Source organism: Salmo trutta, chromosome 2, assembly GCF_901001165.1.
Source record: "Salmo trutta chromosome 2, fSalTru1.1, whole genome shotgun sequence".
NCBI lineage: Eukaryota > Metazoa > Chordata > Actinopteri > Salmoniformes > Salmonidae > Salmo > Salmo trutta.
The window spans coordinates 44,460,076-44,480,230 of NC_042958.1; the positions used below are offsets into that span (position 1 = coordinate 44,460,076).

A 20,155-nucleotide genomic window follows, 5' to 3' on the forward strand; every position below is an offset into this window, starting at 1 on the left:
AGGACCAATCGGGCGCCGGAGGGATAAGGTCCAAAGTACCCACGGTTCTGAGGGGCAAGCAACCCTCAAAAGAGTCCATAAAGCTCTCCCTATTCGGCCTGAGTAGTAACTCACAATCGGTCGCCGAAGGGATATGGACCAAAGGAACCATGGTTCTGAGGGGCAAGCAACCCTCAAAAGTGTCCGTAAAGCTCTACCTATTCGGCCTGAGTAGTAGCCATCAATCGGTCGCCGAAGGTATATGGACCAAACTACCATGGTTCCGAGGGACAAGCAACCCTCAGAAGTGTCCGTTTCGCATTTATTATATCGGACTAGTAGTTTGCCACTATCCCTGAGCTTCTAGGCCATGGAAGTCATGTTGTCAAAACCCAGGTTTCTGATTTCGCGCCGGTACCTGTCTGCCCCACCCGGGCATGACTGTGTAAAGACTGTATTACGGGATTTACCGATCTTCACTGTGTCACTCACACCGTGTTTTTTTCCCCCCGATCTCCCGTATGAAAAAAATGACAAAAAAAAAACTTCTAAAACTTGAATAAATCGAAAAGTACAACTCCAATCCGGACGGGGTTTTTTTTGCACGAAAGGGCACATATCAACGAACATTTCCATATAAATTAAACCGTTTTTCCATAAAGAATTATAATAGAAAATCGAGTTTTAAGTTTTCGAAAAAAAGTTCCCGGAACCGAAAAAAATAGTTCCTATGCATGAAAGATTTTATTAACAGGGGCTAATTGTTACCCATCACGAGAGAGGGTATGAGCCAAAATTTGGGAACTCTAGCCCCTCAGGAAGTATTTTTAATCATTATTTGAAAATTTCAGATTTTGGTCAAAAAAGTTACAGTGCCCACTTTTCATTTCGCTCAGGAGACTAAGTCCAAACGTGCACCTGGTTTTATTTTGGGTTACCAGGTCTAAATTTTAAAAATGGTTTTAAATACTTTTAAAGGCCATAACCACCTCCTGCACCACCATGGGAGCACCCCACGTTGATCCCAAGTCAGTGGGATAAAGAATGAGTGTTTTATGGATGTTTGAAGGTTTGGTGGGGACGTGTCCGTATTACAGGCACCTGGTTTTATTTTGGGTTACCAGGTCTAAATTTTAAAAACGGTTTTAAATACTTTTAAAGGGTATAGGGACCTCCATACCCACCCTGAGAGCACCCTACTACGGGCCCAAGTCAATGGGGGCCGGCCTGGCTGATTTATGGAAGTTTTAAAAAAAGTCTCAGAAAAATGGCTAAGTCCAAAATTCTCAGAAATTGCACTATGTTTTATTTTTGGGTTACCAGGTCCATTTTTTTAAAACGGTTTTAAATACTTTTAAAGGCCATAACCACCTCCTTCATCACCATGGGAGCACCCCACGTTGATCCCAAGTCAGTGGGATAAAGAATGAGTGTTTTATGGATGTTTTAAAGTACGGTGGGGACGTGTCCGTAGCATATGTGCACCTGGTTTTATTTTGGGTTACCAGGTCTAAATTTGAAAAACGGTTTTAAATACTTATAGAGGGTATAGGGACCTACATACCCACCCTTAGAGCACCATCCTGCGGCCTCAACTCAATGAGGTACAGCAAGAGGGAATTATATAGCTTTTTAAAAAATCTCAGAAAAATGGCTAAGTCCAAACTTCTCAGAAATTGCACTATGTTTTGGTGGGGACGCGTCCGTCGCTTTTGGGTTACCAGGTCTAAATTTAAAAAAAGGTTTTAAATACTTTTAAAGGCCATCACCACCCCCAGGACACCTGTTTCAGCACCCCACTGCTGTCCCATGTCAGTGGGATAAAGAATGAGCGTTTTATGGATGTTTGAAGGTTTGGTGGGGACGTGTCCGTATTACAGGCACCTGGTTTTATTTTGGGTTACCAGGTCTAAATTTTAAAAACGGTTTTAAATACTTTTAAACGGTATAGGGACCTACATACCCACCCTGAGAGCACCCTACTACGGGCCCAAGTCAAATGACACACACACAAAGACATGGGTGAGTTTTAAATAAATAGTTTTTATTTATCAGTTAATAGTGGGTTGATTTGTCCCTCAATTAGTGTCCGCGCTCGGCTGGCGTTACGAGGCAAATTATGGTACCGGTAGTACCGAGCCTGGGTTTCCAGAGAATGACACATATGGTCAGCCACAGTCCCCCTGTCTGTAACCGAGCCTTGATTAAAGTTCAATGTACCAATGCTTCGTCGAATTGTACCGTAGGTGACTTTACTTCCAATGCCAAATTCTTCAAATACCTGGCCCACATACTCACAGAGATTGCCGTACGGTTGACCACAGGACGTGAAAAAGAAGAGTGTTGTGTCTGAGGTCATTCCACTCAGACTAGGCCTGATCTGATGGAATCGTTTAAGCCAAGTGTATTCCTGCCCAGATAGAACAATTCTGCACTCACCGAAGGTATAGTTCGTTTTGTGGCTGGAAATAGACATCTGATAACCCCCACTTTCCGGGGTTACTTCATTAAATTCCCTCTCACTGAAGATGGTGACTGGGGATCGTCGAGTGCCATTAAAGATGGCCAACCGGCTGGACATGAGAGCCGCAAACCTACGTCTATCAGCGCAGGTGGCTCGGACCTCCAGCCTACTGAGAACCGAAGGAATAGCTTGATTGCTTAGCTCAACAAATCGGCTTAACTGGGCAGCGCTGAGCACCTCGTCCCTGCAGCGTTTGCGGAATTTTGCCCTGTGTGTTGCCTGGCTCTGCCGCGAATCCCTGTCCATCTTTGCCAAGCAGAGTAACAACTTCCGAATTTTACTGACTCTAGCCTGCAGACCTCCTGGCCGGAACTGAATAAGATAGTTCAAGAAACTTCTAACATCGGATCGGTATATTTTTAACGTGGATGGTGCCAAACAACGGTCTTCACATTGACCGTACCACTCAGACGCACGTCTGTAGTTATCCAGAGAACACAGTCCTTCATCGGCCTTGCCCTCTGACATATAGCGGAGGAATTGCCGTATTCGGGATACACTGGTACGACAATTGTCAATTCGTTTAACTGAAGGGTTTCTACCCATAGCAAAGTGTTCATATTCAGTCAAAATTACATTTCTCCAACCTTCAATTCCGGACTCCACACCGCCGCGTTCATCGCTCTCGCTCTCCGTGGTAGTCGCCTCCGCGCAGCCTTGCTCCCTCGGTTCCGAGCATGGTTCACCACCGATCTGACTGGTTGACTGCACCGGCGCAGTCGCCACCGCCTGCGTACTCTCGTCCAACAGCTGCTGATCCACGGACAACTTGCTTCCCAGCCGCGGTGCAACATCGTTGTTAGGCTGCGTACAAATCCAGGATTCGGGCCGCTGTATCTTGGCTGAAAGCCGGCAAGATTGCATAGCACTCTTCCATTTAAAAGTACCAGGCTTAAGTGCATGGACAGACTTGAAATGTCGGTCTATCCGTGCGATATTCAGCTTGGAACAAAGCCCACAGTCACGTCTTAGTCTGCCGCTCATAGCTTCTCTCTCCTGCCTTCCCGAGTGCGTGTGTGTCTCTCTTTGTGTGCTCCACCAAACAAATACCTAACCCTAAAACTAATCCTAGATCCTAACCCTAAAACTAATCCTAGATCCTAACACTAATTCTAACCTTAACCCTAAAGCCCCTAGAAATAGCATTTGACCTTGTGGGGGCCAACAAAATGTCCCCAGTTGGTCACATTTTTTGTTTGTTTAGTATTCTTCTGGTTAGTTAAACACGTCCACACACACACAGACAGACAGACTCACTCACTCACTGTCCATGTATCAATAGCCTATTCGTCCTGTCAGGTTACATGTAAACAACACATACTTCCAGGGTTAAAGCATCCGTTAGGGCAGGGGTGTCGCAAAAGTCAATATACTTTAAAATGACTAACATCAAATTGAAACAGTGTAGAAATTATAATGGAGATACATTCATACAGTTTATTGACTGTCCAGCTCGCTAATAATCACTAGACAGTCAGGAAGCATCGAAAATTCCAAAAACAATGGATAGAGGATTATTTTGACAGAAAGGAAATATAAGGACCTCGTTGAAGACTGAATCTGTTGGTTTATGCCCTAAAGCTTGATTGTGGTCCTCTTCAGTTCTGGCAGTTTGGTGAGTGGGTGGACGTGGTGATTGATGACCGGCTGCCAACGAAGGATGGAGAGATCATGTTCGTTCACTCAGCCGAGGGCAATGAGTTCTGGAGCGCCCTGCTGGAGAAGGCCTACGCCAAGTATGTCAACGAAGGCCTGGTCTACGTCCCAAATGGCACCTTATTCCCTATTTAGTGCACTACTTTTAATCAGGGCCTATGTGTGTGTTGATCATATAAACACTCTCTCTGCCATATAGACTTCATCATGTATACATCTACAGTGAGCTCCACAAGTATTGGGACAGTGACCGATTTTTTTGTTGTTTTGGCTCTGTACTGACATCATACAATGACTATGAGGTTAAAGTGCAGACTGTCAGCTTTAATTTGAAGGTATTTTCATACACATCGGGTGAACCTTTTAGAAATGACAGCACTTTTTGTACATCGTCCCCCCATTTTAGGGGAACAGAAGTATTGGGACAAAATATGCGTATGAAAGTATACTGAACAAAAATGTAAATGCAACATGTAAAGTGTTGGTCCCATGATTGCATGAGCTGAAGTAAAAGATCCCAGAAATGTTCCAAATGCACAAAAAGCTAATTTCTCTCAAATTTTGTGCACAAATGTGTTTACATCCCTGTTAGTGAGCATTTATCCTTTACCAAGATTATCCATCCACCTGACAGGTGTGGCATATCAAGAAGCTGAATAAACAGCATGATCATTACACAGGTGCACCTTGTGCTGTGGCAATAAAAGGCAACTCTAAAATGTGTAGTTTTATCACACAACACAATGCCACAGATTTCTCAAGGTTTGTGGGAGCGTGCAATTGGCATGCTGACTGCAGGAAGGTCCACCAGAGCTGTTGCCAGATAATTGAATCTGAATTTCTCTACTATAAGCTGCCTCCAAAGTCGTTTTAGAGAATTTGGTAGTACATCCAACCAGCCTCACAATCGCAGACCACGTGTAACCACACCAGCCCAGGACCTCCACATCTGGCTTCTTTACCTGGGGGATAGTCTGAGTACAGCCACCCGGACAGCTGATAAAATTGAGGTGTATTTCCGGCTGTAATAAAGACCTGTAATAAAGCCCTGTAATAAAGCCCTTTTGTGGGGAAAAATGCATTTTGATTGGCTGGACCCGGCTCCCAAGTGGGTGGGCCAGTATCCCAAGTGGGTGGACCTATGCCCACCCATGGCTCCGCCCCTGCCCAGTCATGTGAAATCCATAGATTAAGGCTTAATTTATTTATTTAAATTGACTGACTTCCTTATATGAACTGTAACTCAGTAAAATCATTGAAATTGTTGCATGTTGTGTTTATATTTTTGTTCAGTATAGTAAAAAGTTTAGTATCTGGTCCCATATTCCTAGCACACAATGATTACATCAAGCTTGTGACTCTACAAATGTTGTTGGAGGCATTTGCTGTTTGTTTAGGTTGTGTTTCAGACTTTTGTGGCCAATAGAAATGAATGGTAAATAATGTATTGTGTCATTTTGGAGTCACTTTTATCGTAAATAAGAATAGAATATGTTTCTAAACACTTCTACATTAATGTGGATTCTACCATGATTAGGGATAGTCCTGAATGAAATGTGAATAATGATGAGTGAGAAAGTTACAGGCGCACAAATATCATATCCCCAAGACATGCTAACCTCTCACCATTACAATAACAGGGGAGGTTAGCCTTTTATATCATACCCCCAAGACATGCTAAACTCTCACCATTACAATAACAGGGGAGGTTAGCATTTTGGGGGGGTATGATATTTGTGTGTCTGTAACTTTCTGACTCACCATTATTCACAATTCATTCAGGATTATCCGTAATCATGGTAGAATCCACATTCATGTAATCATTGGGTGCTAGGAATATGGGACCAAATACTACACTTTTGACTACTTGTATACACATACAGTATGAGTCAATTTTTCACCATACTTTTGGACTAGGTACAAAAAGTGCTGTAATTTCTAAACGGTTCACCCGATATGGATAAAAATACCTTCAAATTAAAGCTGACAGTCTGCACTTTAACCTTATAGCCATTGTATCATTTCAAATCCAAATAACTGGAGTACAGAGCCAAAACAACAACAAATAGGTCACTCTCCCAATACTTTTGGAGCTCACTGTATGTGACGTGTGTATATCCCTACATTCATTTGTTTATATATCCCTGCATTTATGTGTTTCTACTGTCACTGTCAGGTTGAATGGTTCCTATGAGGCCCTGTCTGGAGGCAGCACCACAGAAGGCTTTGAGGATTTCACCGGCGGTGTGTCTGAGATGTACGAGCTCCGTAAGGCTCCACGGGACCTGTACAGGATCATCAGTAAAGCCCTGGACAGGGGCTCCTTGCTGGGCTGCTCCATCGACGTGAGTCCCCTGCTCCTCTGGTCCTGTCAAAAACATTCATTAGGGCACATAAATTTAAAATGTTTTTCAACAGAAAACAATTTCAAGCAGTTGTTATTGGACAACTCAAGGTAGTCCCTCCCTATATCTGTCCATTTTGGTGCCTTATGAATACGGCACTGGGGACAGTTTGATGTACCTACTTTATGAAGAACATTATCATGAACTTTATAATTTATAACATTAACATTGTAGTCAATACATCCTTATATCAAATAATGCTGATTCAGATGCATCATGGGTCTTGTATTCTTCTGACTATTTTTTGTGACTACAGATCACCAGTGCTTTTGACATGGAGTCTGTGACGTTCAAGAAGCTGGTGAAAGGTCATGCTTACTCAGTAACCGGTCTGAAGAAGGTAGGTTAAGCCCGTAAATAGAATAAACTAGGACGCCTGGTTTCACCTGGGTCTGAGTCCAGTGTATCTGGGTCTTCAGACCCTGCTTTGGAACCCTGGTCTCGCTGGTCTGTCTTTTAATGTTAGTGTTTCTATGTAGACTGGGTTTTATTGTTGTACTGTGTATGTCTGATTCTGTCCTGCTCCAGGTGGACTACCAGAGTCAGGTGGAGAGGCTGATCAGGGTGAGAAACCCCTGGGGACAGGTGGAGTGGACTGGCGCCTGGAGTGACAAGTGAGCATAACAGAACCACTACTAGGTCCACATTCACAACCAACATGTTTACACCCTAATCGAGTACTAAACCCCAGTTTCACCACAAACCTCAACTTTTGCTTACACATTCATAAAGTTTCTGTCGTAGGTTGTAGTAGATTCTGTTTCTCAGTATACTATTGCTCTGTTCTTGTCTCCCTGTCTGTGTCCAGTTCTCCTGAGTGGGATGAGGTGGACCCATCTGAAAGAGAGGACCTGCATCTAAAGATGGAGGATGGAGAGTTCTGGTAGGATGAAGAGCATGATTACATTCTGAGTTCTCAGTTGTTTGAAATGACCCTGGTATTCTGTAATCTCAGAACCCAGAACCATTGTGTGCCGGTCAGATTCTTCTACATTTATGTCATGAGAGACCAGGAAATCTACTTCTTCAGCTGCCATTGTGATGAAAACATCATATACGCTATATATACACAATTGGAGACACCTTCAAATTAGTGGATTTGGCTATTTCAGCCTACAGTGGCTTGCGAAAGTATTCACCCCCCTTGGCATTTTTTATATTTTGTTGCCTTACAACCTGGAATGAAAATTAATTTTGGGGGGGGTTGGATTATTTGATTTACACAACATGTAACATGAAGATGGAAAATATGTTTCATTGTGAAACAAACAAGAAATAAGACAAAAAAACAGAAAATTTGACCATGCATAACTATACCCCCCCCCCCAAAGTCAATACTTTGCTGCAAAAGGTGGCTCCACAATTACAGCTGCAAGTCTCTTGTGGTATGTCTCTATAAGCTTGGCACATCTAGCCACTGGGATTTTTGCCCATTCTTCAAGGCAAAACTGCTCCAGCTCCTTCAAGTTGGATGGGTTCCGCTGGTGTACGGCAATCTTGAAGTCATACCACAGATTCTCAATTGGATTGAGGTCTGGGCTTTGACTAGGCCATTCCAAGACATTCAAATGTTTCCCCTTAAACCACTCGAGTGTTGCTTTAGCAGTATTCTTAGGGTCCTTGTCCTGTTGGAAGGTGAACCTCCGTCCCAGTCTCAAATCTCTGGAAGACTGCAACAGGTTTCCCTCAATTATTTACCTGTATTTAGAGCCATCCATCATTCCTTCAATTCTGACCGGTTTCCCAGTCCCTGCCGATGAAAAACATCCCCACAGCATGATGCTGCCACCACCATGCTTCACTGGGGATGGCGTTCTCGGGGTGATGAGAGGTGTTGGGTTTGTACCAGACATAGTGTTTTCCATGATGGCCAAAAAGCTCAATTTTAGTCTCATCTGACCAGAGTACCTTCTTCCATATGTTTGGGGAGTCTTCCACATGCCTTTTGGCGGACCCCAAACATGTTTGCTTATTTTTTTCTGGCCACTCTTCTGTAAAGCCCAACTCTGTGGAGTGTACAGCTTAAAGTGGTCCTATGGACAGATACTCTTATCTCTGATGTGGAGCTTTGCAGCTCCTTCAGGGTTATCTTTGGTCTCTTTTTTGCCTCTCTGATTAATGTCCTGCTTGCCTGGTCCTTGAGTTTTGGTGGGCGGCCCTCTCTTGGCAGGTTTGTTGTGGTGCCATATTCTTTCAATTTTTTAATAATGGATTTAATGGTGCTCTGTGAGATGTTCAAAGTTTCAGAATTTTTTTTAGAACCCAACCCTGATCTGTACTTCTTCACGACTTTGTCCCTGACCTGTGTGGAGAGATCCTTGGTCTTTATGATGCCGCTTGCTTGGTGGTGCCCCTTGCTTAGTGGTGTTGCAGACTCTGGGGCCTTTCAGAACAGGTGTATATATACTGAGATCATGTGACAGATCATGTGACACTTAGATTGCACACAGGTGGACTTTATTTAACTAATTATGTGACTTCTGAAGGTAATTGGTGGCACCAGATCTTATTTAGGGGCTTCATAGCAAAGGGGGTGAATACATATGCATGCACCAATATTCCGTTTTAAATTTTTTAAATTTTTTTGAAAAATGTTCTTCTTTTTTTCACTTCACCAATTTGGACTATTTTGTGTATGTCCATTACATGAAATCCCCCCCCCCCCCAAAAAAAAAAAAATTACAGGTTGTAATGCAACAAAATAGGAAAAATTCCAGGGGGTGTGAATACTTTTGCAATGCACTGTACACTATATATACAAAATTGGAGACACCTTCAAATTAGTGGATTCGGCTATTTCAGCCACACCCGTTGCTGACAGGTCTATAAAATAGAGCACACTGCCATACAATCTCCATAGACAAACATGGGCAGTAGAATGGCCTTGTTTAAGGGCTCAGTGGCTTTTAACGTGTCACCATCATAGGATACCACCTTTCCAACAAGTCTTTTTGTGAAATTTCTGCCCTGCTAGAGCTGCCCCGGTCAACTGTAAGTGCTGTTATTGTGAAGTGGAAACGTCTAGGAGCAACAATGGCTCAGCCCCGAAGTGGTAGGCCACACAAGCTCACAGAATGGGACCGCCGAGTGCTGAAACATGTAGTGCATAAAAATCGTCTGTCCTCGGTTGTAACACTCTATACCGAGTTCCAAACTGCCTCTGGAAGCAACGTCAGCGCAAGAACTGTTCTTCAGGAGCTTCATGAAATGGGTTTCCATGACCGAGCAGCCGCACACAAGCATAAGATCGCCATGCTAAATGCGAAGCATCGGCTGGAGTGGTGTAAAGCTTGCCGCCATTGGACACTGGAGCAGTTGAAACGCGTTCTCTGGAGTGATGAATCACACCTCGCCATCTGGCAGTCCGACAGACTAATCTGGATTTGGCAGATGCCAGGAGAACCATACCTGCCCCAATGCATAGCGCCAACTGTAAAGTTTGGTGGATTAGGGATAATGGTCTGGGGCTGTTTTTCATGGTTCGGGCCCCTTAGTTCCAGAGAAGGGAAATCTTAACGCTACAGCATATAATGAAATTCTAGACGTGTCTGTGTTTTTAACTTTGTGGCAACAGTTTGGGTAGGCCCTTTCCTGTTTCAGCATGACAGTGCCCACATGCACGAAGTGAAGTCCATACAGAAATGGTTTGTTGAGATCGGAGTGGAAGAACTTGACTGGCCTGCACAGAGCCCTGACCTCAACCCCATTGAAATCTCCACAGCAATGTTCCAACATCTAGTGGAAAGCCTTCCCAGAAGAGTGGAGGCTGTTGTAGCAGCAAATGGGGGGACCAACTCCATATTAATGCCCATGATTTTGGAATAAGATGTTGGACGAGCAGGTGTCCACATCCTTTTTAAATCACCCTAATCTCCCCTGTCTATAGGATGTCATTCCAGGAGTTCCTGAGGCAGTTTTCCCGTCTGGAGATCTGTAACCTGACGGCAGACGCTCTGAGTGAGGACGGCCTCAGCCACTGGAACACCATCAAGTTCCACGGCATGTGGAGACGGGGGAGTACCGCCGGGGGCTGCCGTAACCACCCCAGTGAGTCATAGAACATCTACCATATCTTCTAGAACACATAGAATATTTACATTACAGTATTACATTACAACGTTAACACCTCATACTGCAGAATGTTAACACCTTCATACTGCAGAATGTTAACAACTCATACTGCAGAACGTTAACACCCCATACTGCAGAACGTTAACTCCCCATACTGCAGAATGTTAACACCTCATACTGCAGAATGTTAATACCTCATACTGCTGAATGTTAACACCTCATACTGCAGAATGTTAATACCTCATACTGCTGAATGTTAACACCCCATACTGCAGAACGTTAACACCCCAAACTGCAGAACGTTAACACCTCATACTGCAGAATGTTAACACCCCATACTGCAGAACGTTAACACCCCATACTGCAGTACGTTAACACCCTCATACTGCAGAATGTTAACACCCCATACTGCAGAACGTTAACACCCCATACTGCAGAACGTTAACACCCCATACTGCATAACGTTAACACCCCATACTGCAGAACGTTAACACCCCATACTGCAGAACGTTAACACCCTCATACTGCAGAACCTTAACACCCCATACTGCAGAACGTTAACACCCTATACTGCAGAACGTTAACACCCCATACTGCAGAATGTGCGTGTTAATGCAGTATGGGGTGTTAACTTTTAGAATTGAATACAAGGGCATGTGGAGAAGAGGGAGTATAGCCGGGGGCTGCTTCAACCACCCCAGTGAGTCAGTGACTATGTTACCAGAACATCTTACGTCTCAGACCAGACAGAACGTTACCCTGGGTACCAGTCTCTTTAGCTAACAATCCACTCCTTACTTTTGCCCAGTTGCCTTTGGCAATGACAAGGAAAGGGAAAGGGGGACACCTAGTCAGTTGTACAACTGAACACATTCAACTGAAATGTGTCTTCCGCGTTTAACCCAAACCCCTCTGAATCAGAGAGATGCGGGCGGGGAGGGGGGGGCTGCCTTAATCGACATCCTTGTCTTCTGTGCCTGGGGGAAAAGGTGTGGCAAGGAGTGGACTGTTAGTTAAAGAGACTGGTACTACTACTCAGACTTCATGTACAGTACAGTACAGGAACTGGAAGGCTGTCGGAATCACCCCAGTGAGTCACAGAACCACTTCCAGAACCAACATTCCAGAACACCTATATTCTAGAGCTTTTACAGTACAGGGGCAGGAAAGAATGTGTAGGGGGGAGGGTCAGCACGACCGGGGGCTGTCGGAACCACCCCAGTGAGTTAAACAGTTTACTAGTACATTATTTACATACCAGAACATCAACATTTACACTATGGTACAGATACAGCACAGCCAGAGGCAGCCAGAACCTTCCTAGTGTCATAGAAACATCTCACATAGAACGTTTACAGTCCGGAACAGGAACCATCTCAGTGAGTCACAGTCACCATTTAGAGAAGGAGCTAAGATCATATTCATTGTGTTAGTGTTTTCAGGAAAATCACCACAGAGCATTTACAACAGCTACACATTCACATGTTACCTCGACTACCTTGACTAGCCTCGACTGACTCGACTACCTCGACTAGCCTCGACTGTCTCGACTGCCTCGACTACTGTCTCGACTACCTCGTACCCCTGCACATTGACTTGGTAGCTGTACCCCTTGTATATAGTCTCATTATTACCTCAACTACCTCGTACCCCTGCACATTGACTTGGTAGCTGTACTCCTTGTATATAGTCTCATTATTACCTCAACTACCTCGTACCCCTGCACATTGACTTGGTAGCTGTACTCCTTGTATATAGTCTCATTATTACCTCAACTACCTCGTACCCCTGCACATTGACTTGGTAGCTGTACTCCTTGTATATAGTCTCATTATTACCTCAACTACCTCGTACCCCTGCACATTGACTTGGTAGCTGTACTCCTTGTATATAGTCTCATTATTACCTCAACTACCTCGTACCCCTGCACATTGACTTGGTAGCTGTGCTCCTTGTATATAGTCTCATTATTACCTCAACTACCTCGTACCCCTGCACATTGACTTGGTAGCTGTACCCACCTTGTATATAGTCTCATTATTACCTCAACTACCTCGTACCCTTGCACATTGACTTGGCAGCTGTACTCCTTGTATATAGTCTCATTATTGTTATTTTATTGTGTTACTATTTCAATTTATTTCAATTTAATACGTTTTTCTTACTTTTTAACTCTACATTGTTGGTTAAAGGCTTGTAAGTAAGCATTTCACGGTAAAGTATACACTTGTTATATTCGGCACATTCAAGAAATAAAAATGTGATTTGATTTGACCAGATGGGATATCTATAACACTTTGGTTGTATGGATTACCTTAATGCCTGCTCCTCTATTGTCTAGACACGTTTTGGATCAACCTCCCACTATAACTCTGTCTTATCTCTGTGTTACTCTAGACACATTCTGGATCAACCCCCAGTATAACTCTGTCTTATCTCTGTGTTACTCTAGACACATTCTGGATCAATCCCCAGTATAACTCTGTCTTATCTCTGTGTTACTCTAGACACATTCTGGATCAATCCCCACTATAACTCTGTCTTATCTCTGTGTTACTCTAGACACATTCTGGATCAATCCCCAGTATAACTCTGTCTTATCTCTGTGTTACTCTAGACACATTCTGGATCAATCCCCAGTATAACTCTGTCTTATCTCTGTGTTACTCTAGACACATTCTGGATCAATCCCCAGTATAACTCTGTCTTATCTCTGTGTTACTCTAGACACATTCTGGATCAATCCCCACTATAACGCTGTCTTATCTCTGTGTTACTCTAGACACATTCTGGATCAACCCCCAGTATAACTCTGTCTTATCTCTGTGTTACTCTAGACACATTCTGGATCAATCCCCAGTATAACTCTGTCTTATCTCTGTGTTACTCTAGACACATTCTGGATCAATCCCCAGTATAACTCTGTCTTATCTCTGTGTTACTCTAGACACATTCTGGATCAATCCCCAGTATAACTCTGTCTTATCTCTGTGTTACTCTAGACACATTCTGGATCAATCCCCAGTATAACTCTGTCTTATCTCTGTGTTACTCTAGACACGTTCTGGATCAATCCCCAGTATAACTCTGTCTTATCTCTGTGTTACTCTAGACACGTTCTGGATCAATCCCCAGTATAACTCTGTCTTATCTCTGTGTTACTCTAGACACATTCTGGATCAATCCCCAGTATAACTCTGTCTTATCTCTGTGTTACTCTAGACACATTCTGGATCAACCCCCAGTATAACTCTGTCTTATCTCTGTGTTACTCCAGACACGTTCTAGATCAACCCCCAGTATAACTCTGTCTTATCTCTGTGTTACTCCAGACACGTTCTGGATCAACCCCCAGTATAACTCTGTCTTATCTCTGTGTTACTCCAGACACGTTCTGGATCAATCCCCAGTATAAGATCACTCTGCTGGAGGAGGATGACGACCCTGAGGATGAAGAGGTGGCTTGTAGCTTCCTGGTGGCTTTAATGCAGAAGGACAGGAGGAGGTACCGGAAACAGGGACAGGACATGCACACCATCGGGTTTGCCATCTACGAGGTAAGAAACAAGCTTTTTAAGAGTCTACAGCCTAACATCTCTGGAGGGGGGGGGGGGACGCTACACACTCACTAGTTTGCTTCTCAAAGAAATTAATTGTTTTCAAACTTTAATGTTTCTCCTATTGTGTCTTCTGTTTGTACAGATTCCAGAAGAGGTATAAGAATTTTACCACAACTGTACATTTAGGCTCATGTATTTTGGGCATTGTGAAAATGATCCAACTTGGGTATGGCTATAAATGCGTTCATCCTTTTTAAATGGCACTCATTTACATGAATATGGGCCAATTTCCCGGACACAGGTTAAGCCTAATCTTGGACTAAGAAGCATTTTTAATTGAGAATTTCCATTGAACATATTTTTTTGGGGGGGGTCTAGGACTTAACCTGTGTCTGGTAAACTGGGCTTCAGCATATGTAGTTGAAGCCATGTCTTTTTCTTCCACGTCCTCTGCAGTACAGGGGCTGTCAGAACGTGCACCTGAAGAAAGACTTCTTCCTGACCCATTCATCCTGCGCTCGCTCTGAGACCTTCATCAACCTGAGAGAGGTCAGCAACCGTCTCTGTCTGCCTCCAGGAGAATATCTCATCGTCCCCTCCACCTTTGAGTCTGGCCAGGAGGCCGACTTTGTCCTGCGAGTCTTCACTGAGAAACAGTCTGAGACAGAGTAAGTGTGTGTGTGTGATCCTGTAATTCATGACGTATGGCTTTTTTTTTAAAGACTTGATATGTGAGTTACCATGCCTCTGTGTGCGTGTGTGTGTACGTGCTAGGTGTGTGTGTATATCTTCATTGTGTCTGTTTTCTCATTCCAGAGAGCTAGACGATGAAATCTCAGCAGACCTGGAAGATGAGGTGGGTTTGCCTGTATTGTCACTCACTACCATAACTACAATGGATAGAACAGTCACTACCATAACTACTATGGATAGAACAGTCACTACCATAACTACTATGGATAGAACAGTCACTATTATGAATACAACATTCACTACCATATCTACTATGGATAGAACAGTCACTACCATAACTACTATGAATAGAACAGTCCGTGCCATAACTACTATGGATAGAACAGTCACTACCATAACTACTATGGATAGAACAGTCACCACCATAACTACTATGAATAGAACAGTCACTACCATAACTACTATGGATAGAACAGTCACTACCATAACTACTATGGATAGAACAGTCACCACCATAACTACTATGGATAGAACAGTCACTACCATAACTACTATGAATAGAACAGTCACTACCATAACTACTATGGATAGAACAGTCACTACCATAACTACTATGGATAGAACAGTCACTACCATAACTACTATGAATAGAACAGTCACTACCATAACTACTATGAATAGAACAGTCACTACCAAAGCTACTATGGATAGAACAGTCACTACCATAACTACTATGGATAGAACAGTCACTACCATAACTACTATGGATAGAACAGTCACTACCATAACTACTATGGATAGAACAGTCACTACCATAACTACTATGGATAGAACAGTCACTATTATGAATAGAACAGTCACTACCATAACTACTATGGATAGAACAGTCACTTCCATAACTACTATGGATAGAACAGTCACTACCATAACTACCATGGATAGAACAGTCACTACCATAACTACTATGGATAGAACAGTCACTACCATAACTACTATGGATAGAGCATAAGACATAGTGACTAATGTAGACAATGTAGCTGTCTTGGCGGTTACTATGGTTGTTATATTGTATATCCTGGCCTTCTGATTAAATGGTTTGAATGTAATTTCACAGCCTGATTTTTTTTTTGTATTCACCTGTTCTCTTGTAGGATGACATCAGTGAAGATGACATTGAAGACTCTTTCAAATCCATGTTTGCTCAGCTGGCAGGAGAGGTGGGTTTTCCCTTATTGGTCAGTTAGCTGTTAGCTAAGTTAGAGATGTCAGTCGTAGGAATATCAGCTATGCTATATCTAATTCAGATAACAAATATTCTTGAACTAATTTGTTCCAAGATTGTTTAAAGGTTGGACCTTGAAGATTTTCCTAAACCTACGCTATGTCTAAGCCTTGTTTTTTTCTCAATCGCCCTTCTGTGTTTTAGGACATGGAGATTTCTGTCCGCGAGCTTAGGACCATCCTGAACAGAGTAGTGACTAGACGTGAGTACAGCAGTTTTCCTTTGGTTTGAACCCCCAATTTCCTGATAGCCCAAACCCCAAACCCAGTCCACCGTTGGTGTATGACCCCCCTTTTCAGGAGGACAGGAGGTAGCCTTGTGGGTTCTGGTGTGGGAAGATTCAGATCATCAGTTTGACTGTTTGTTGTTTGATTTCAGACGAAGACCTGAAGACAGACGGCTTTAGTATGGAGTCCTGTAGGACCATGGTCAACCTTATGGATGTATCCTTTCACGTTGTTTTCTCCACACCCGTACTCTGGACAGGACTCGCCCTCCTCTTGCTAATTCTAAAGAGTTGGGATTGGCCAGTGGTCTCTCAAGACCCTATAGGCTTGAGAACCCTTTTGATTTGACAGCCCTCCTGCGAATCAGCTCCCTTTATGCTGTCTGTATTGAACAGGGTCTCCACACTAGCAGCATGTTTCTGATTGGCTGACTGAAGAGTTTCCTTTTTTTATATTCCTTGACTCAGCAAATCCCCCAGAAGGATGGCACTGCCCGTCTCGGCCTGGTAGAGTTCCAAATCCTCTGGAATAAGATCAGGAAGTGGCTGGTAAGACCTGACTTGAATCCTAAATGGCACCCTATTCCTAATATAATGCACTACGGCCCAGAGATCTATCTGGGTTAGAGCTAAGGGTTGATTCATTCCTGATTCAATTCCTTAGGGCCCAGTTTGTATCTGGCTTGAAGGTGCACAATACTGATTAATTTAATATGACTCTGCATTAATCTACAGCCTTTTGTACAACTGCAATAACAGGAATAACACATCATATACACTCAGTGGTCAGTTTATTAGGTACACCACCCCGTTCACAAAAAATGGTTCGCTCCTACAGACAGTGAGTCACATGGCCGTGGCTCGCTATATAAAGCAGGCAGGCATCGAGCCATTCAGTTACAGTTTGATTGAATGTTAGAATGGGCAAAACAAGTGACCTAAGAGACTTTGAGGATGGTATGATCGTCAGTGCCAGGCACGCCGGGTCAAGAATTGTGCAAACTAACAGGCGGGCCACAAATAGTCAAATAACGGCGCAGTACAACAGAATGTCATCTCGGAACGCCCTACATTTACATTTACGTAATTTAGCAGACGCTCTTATCCAGAGCGACTTACAAATTGGTGCATTCACCTTATGATATCCAGTGGAACAACCACTTTACAATAGTACATCTATATCTTTTTTTTGGGGGGGGGGGGGTAGAAGGATTACTTAATCCTATCCCAGGTATTCCTTAAAGAGGTGGGGTTTCAGGTGTCTCCGGAAGGTGGTGATTGACTCCGCTGTCCTGGCGTCGTGAGGGAGCTTGTTCCACCATTGGGGTGCCAGAGCAGCGAACAGTTTTGACTGGGCTGAGCGGGAACTGTGCTTCCGCAGAGGTAGGGAGGCGAGCAGGCCAGAGGTGGATGAACGCAGTGCCCTTCTTTGGGTGTAGGGACTGATCAGAGCCTGAAGGTACGGAGGTGCCGTTCCCCTCACAGCTCCATAGGCAAGCACCATGGTCTTGTAGCAGATGCGAGCTTCAACTGGAAGCCAGTGGAGTGTGCGGAGGAGCGGGGTGACGTGAGAGAACTTGGGAAGGTTGAACACCAGACGGGCTGCAGCGTTCTGGATGAGTTGTAGGGGTTTGATGGCACAGGCAGGGAGCCCCGCCAACAGCGAGTTGCAGTAATCCAGATGGGAGATGACAAGTGCCTGGATTAGGACCTGCGCCGCTTCCTGTGTGAGGCAGGGTCGTACTCTGCAAATGTTGTAGAGCATGAACCTACAGGATCGGGTCACCGCCTTGATGTTAGCGGAGAACGACAGGGTGTTGTCCAGGGTCACGCCAAGGCTCTTAGCACTCTGGGAGGAGGACACAATGGAGTTGTCAACCATGATGGCGAGATCATGGAACGGGCAGTCCTTCCCGGGAGGAAGAGCAGCTCCGTCTTGCCGAGGTTCAGCTTGAGGTGGTGATCCGTCATCCACACTGATATGTCTGCCAGACATGCAGAGATGCGATTCGCCACCTGGTTATCAGAAGGGGGAAAGGAGAAGATTAATTGTGTGTCATCTGCGTAGCAATGATAGGAGAGACCATGTGAGGATATGACAGAGCCAAGTGACTTGGTGTATAGTGAGAATAGGAGAGGGCCTAGAACTGAGCCCTGGGGGACACCAGTGGTGAGAGCACGTGGTGCGGAGACGGATTCTCGCCATGCCACCTGGTAGGAGCGACCTGTCAGGTAGGACGCAATCCAAGAGTGAGCCGCGCCAGAGATGCCCAACTCGGAGAGGGTGGAGAGGAGGATCTGATGGTTCACAGTATCAAAGGCAGCAGATAGGTCTAGAAGGATGAGAGCAGAGGAGAGAGCAGAGGAGAGAGAGTTAGCTTTAGCTTCTTGTCATGGATGGGCTGTTGCAGCAGACAACCACACAGGGTTCCACTCCTATCAGCTAAAAACAAGAAGAAGCAACTCCAGTGGGCATCACCAACACTGGACAATGAGGAGGAGAAAAACATCTCCTGGTCTGATGTGTCATGCTGATGGCAGAGTCAGGATTTGGCATCAGCAGCATGAGTCCATGGTCCCCTCCTGCCTGTTGTCAACCGTACAGACTGGTGGTGTAATGGAGTGTAGGGAATGTTTTCCTGGCACAAGTTAGGTCCCTTGATACCAATTGAGCAACGTTTCCATGCCCAGAAGAATGCAGGCTGTTCTGGAGGCAAAAGGGGGGTCTGACCTGGTACTAGATGGGTGTACCTAATAAACTGACCACTGAGTGTATACTTCCATACATTTGAACCTAATATACTGAATCATTAAAATAAATGCGTGTATTTTCTACCTTTTGAAATCTGTATGGCCATGATTCAATCCAAGGTGCGCTATAGCGCCAGGCACTATGAATCTGACAATGCTTATTTTCTAGGCATTTTCCATGACGTTCAGAGATCGCATTTCATGGTAAACGCTGTGCATGTAGTCGGCTGCGACATAACGCGACTTGAAATTTAATCCCGGCCTATGTCTATAATATCTGTGTGTTTATTGGCAGGTCATCTGTAGAGAATTTGATATCTGTGTGTTTTATCGGTAGGTCATCTATAGAGAATATGACATGGACAAGTCGGGATCCATGAGCTCCTATGAGATGCGACTTGCTGTGGAGTCGGCAGGTATAGCTACACACACACACACACACACACACACACACACACACACACACACACACACACACACACACACACACACACACGCTACTGACTCTGCCATCTCCCTCATAGGTTTTAAACTGAACAACAGACTGAATCAGGTCCTAGTGGCTCGCTATGCTGAGAACGAGGCCATAGACTTTGACAACTTCATCTGCTGCCTGGTCAAACTGGAAGCCATGTTTAGTAAGTACTGTACTGTTAGTTAATCAAGATGGATGTACTGTGTGTAGACCAAATGCATGCTAAACCAGTTATCTGGGCACTGTTCATTAGGGTAGGCAACCGTTAATGCTTCAAAACCTTTTTTCTTGTTGCACAAGTCTAGGTAGTCCCTCCTTGTTTTCTTCCATTTGGTGCCTAATCGACATGACCCAGGTCATATCCTATCAAAGTTATCATTCATAAATGTACTTCCTTTTGTTACAGGATCTTTCCAGCAGCTAGACAAAGAGGGAGAAGGAGTGGCTGAGATGAACATCACTGAGGTGAGTCCTTTATCTGAGGTGGGTCCTGCATCTGAGATGAATATCCTGTATCATTCAAGGCTAGGCCA

The 20,155-nt window shown here is 44.2% G+C and overlaps 1 protein-coding gene across 1 annotated transcript in view; it reads left to right on the top strand.

The window, feature by feature from the left end:
* LOC115155639 (calpain-1 catalytic subunit) overlaps positions 1 to 20,155 on the top strand; it is a 54,481-nt gene that overhangs the window by 30,098 nt on the left and 4,228 nt on the right. The window contains exons 6-22 of the mRNA XM_029702464.1: positions 4,106 to 4,239; positions 6,336 to 6,504; positions 6,821 to 6,904; positions 7,093 to 7,178; positions 7,373 to 7,447; positions 10,451 to 10,611; positions 14,023 to 14,192; positions 14,338 to 14,349; positions 14,652 to 14,863; positions 15,012 to 15,051; positions 16,040 to 16,105; positions 16,315 to 16,372; positions 16,549 to 16,613; positions 16,877 to 16,945; positions 19,485 to 19,563; positions 19,672 to 19,785; positions 20,029 to 20,087. Coding sequence (XP_029558324.1) covers positions 4,106 to 4,239; positions 6,336 to 6,504; positions 6,821 to 6,904; positions 7,093 to 7,178; positions 7,373 to 7,447; positions 10,451 to 10,611; positions 14,023 to 14,192; positions 14,338 to 14,349; positions 14,652 to 14,863; positions 15,012 to 15,051; positions 16,040 to 16,105; positions 16,315 to 16,372; positions 16,549 to 16,613; positions 16,877 to 16,945; positions 19,485 to 19,563; positions 19,672 to 19,785; positions 20,029 to 20,087 — 1,653 coding nt within the window. The remainder of the gene's footprint in view (positions 1 to 4,105; positions 4,240 to 6,335; positions 6,505 to 6,820; positions 6,905 to 7,092; positions 7,179 to 7,372; positions 7,448 to 10,450; positions 10,612 to 14,022; positions 14,193 to 14,337; positions 14,350 to 14,651; positions 14,864 to 15,011; positions 15,052 to 16,039; positions 16,106 to 16,314; positions 16,373 to 16,548; positions 16,614 to 16,876; positions 16,946 to 19,484; positions 19,564 to 19,671; positions 19,786 to 20,028; positions 20,088 to 20,155) is intronic.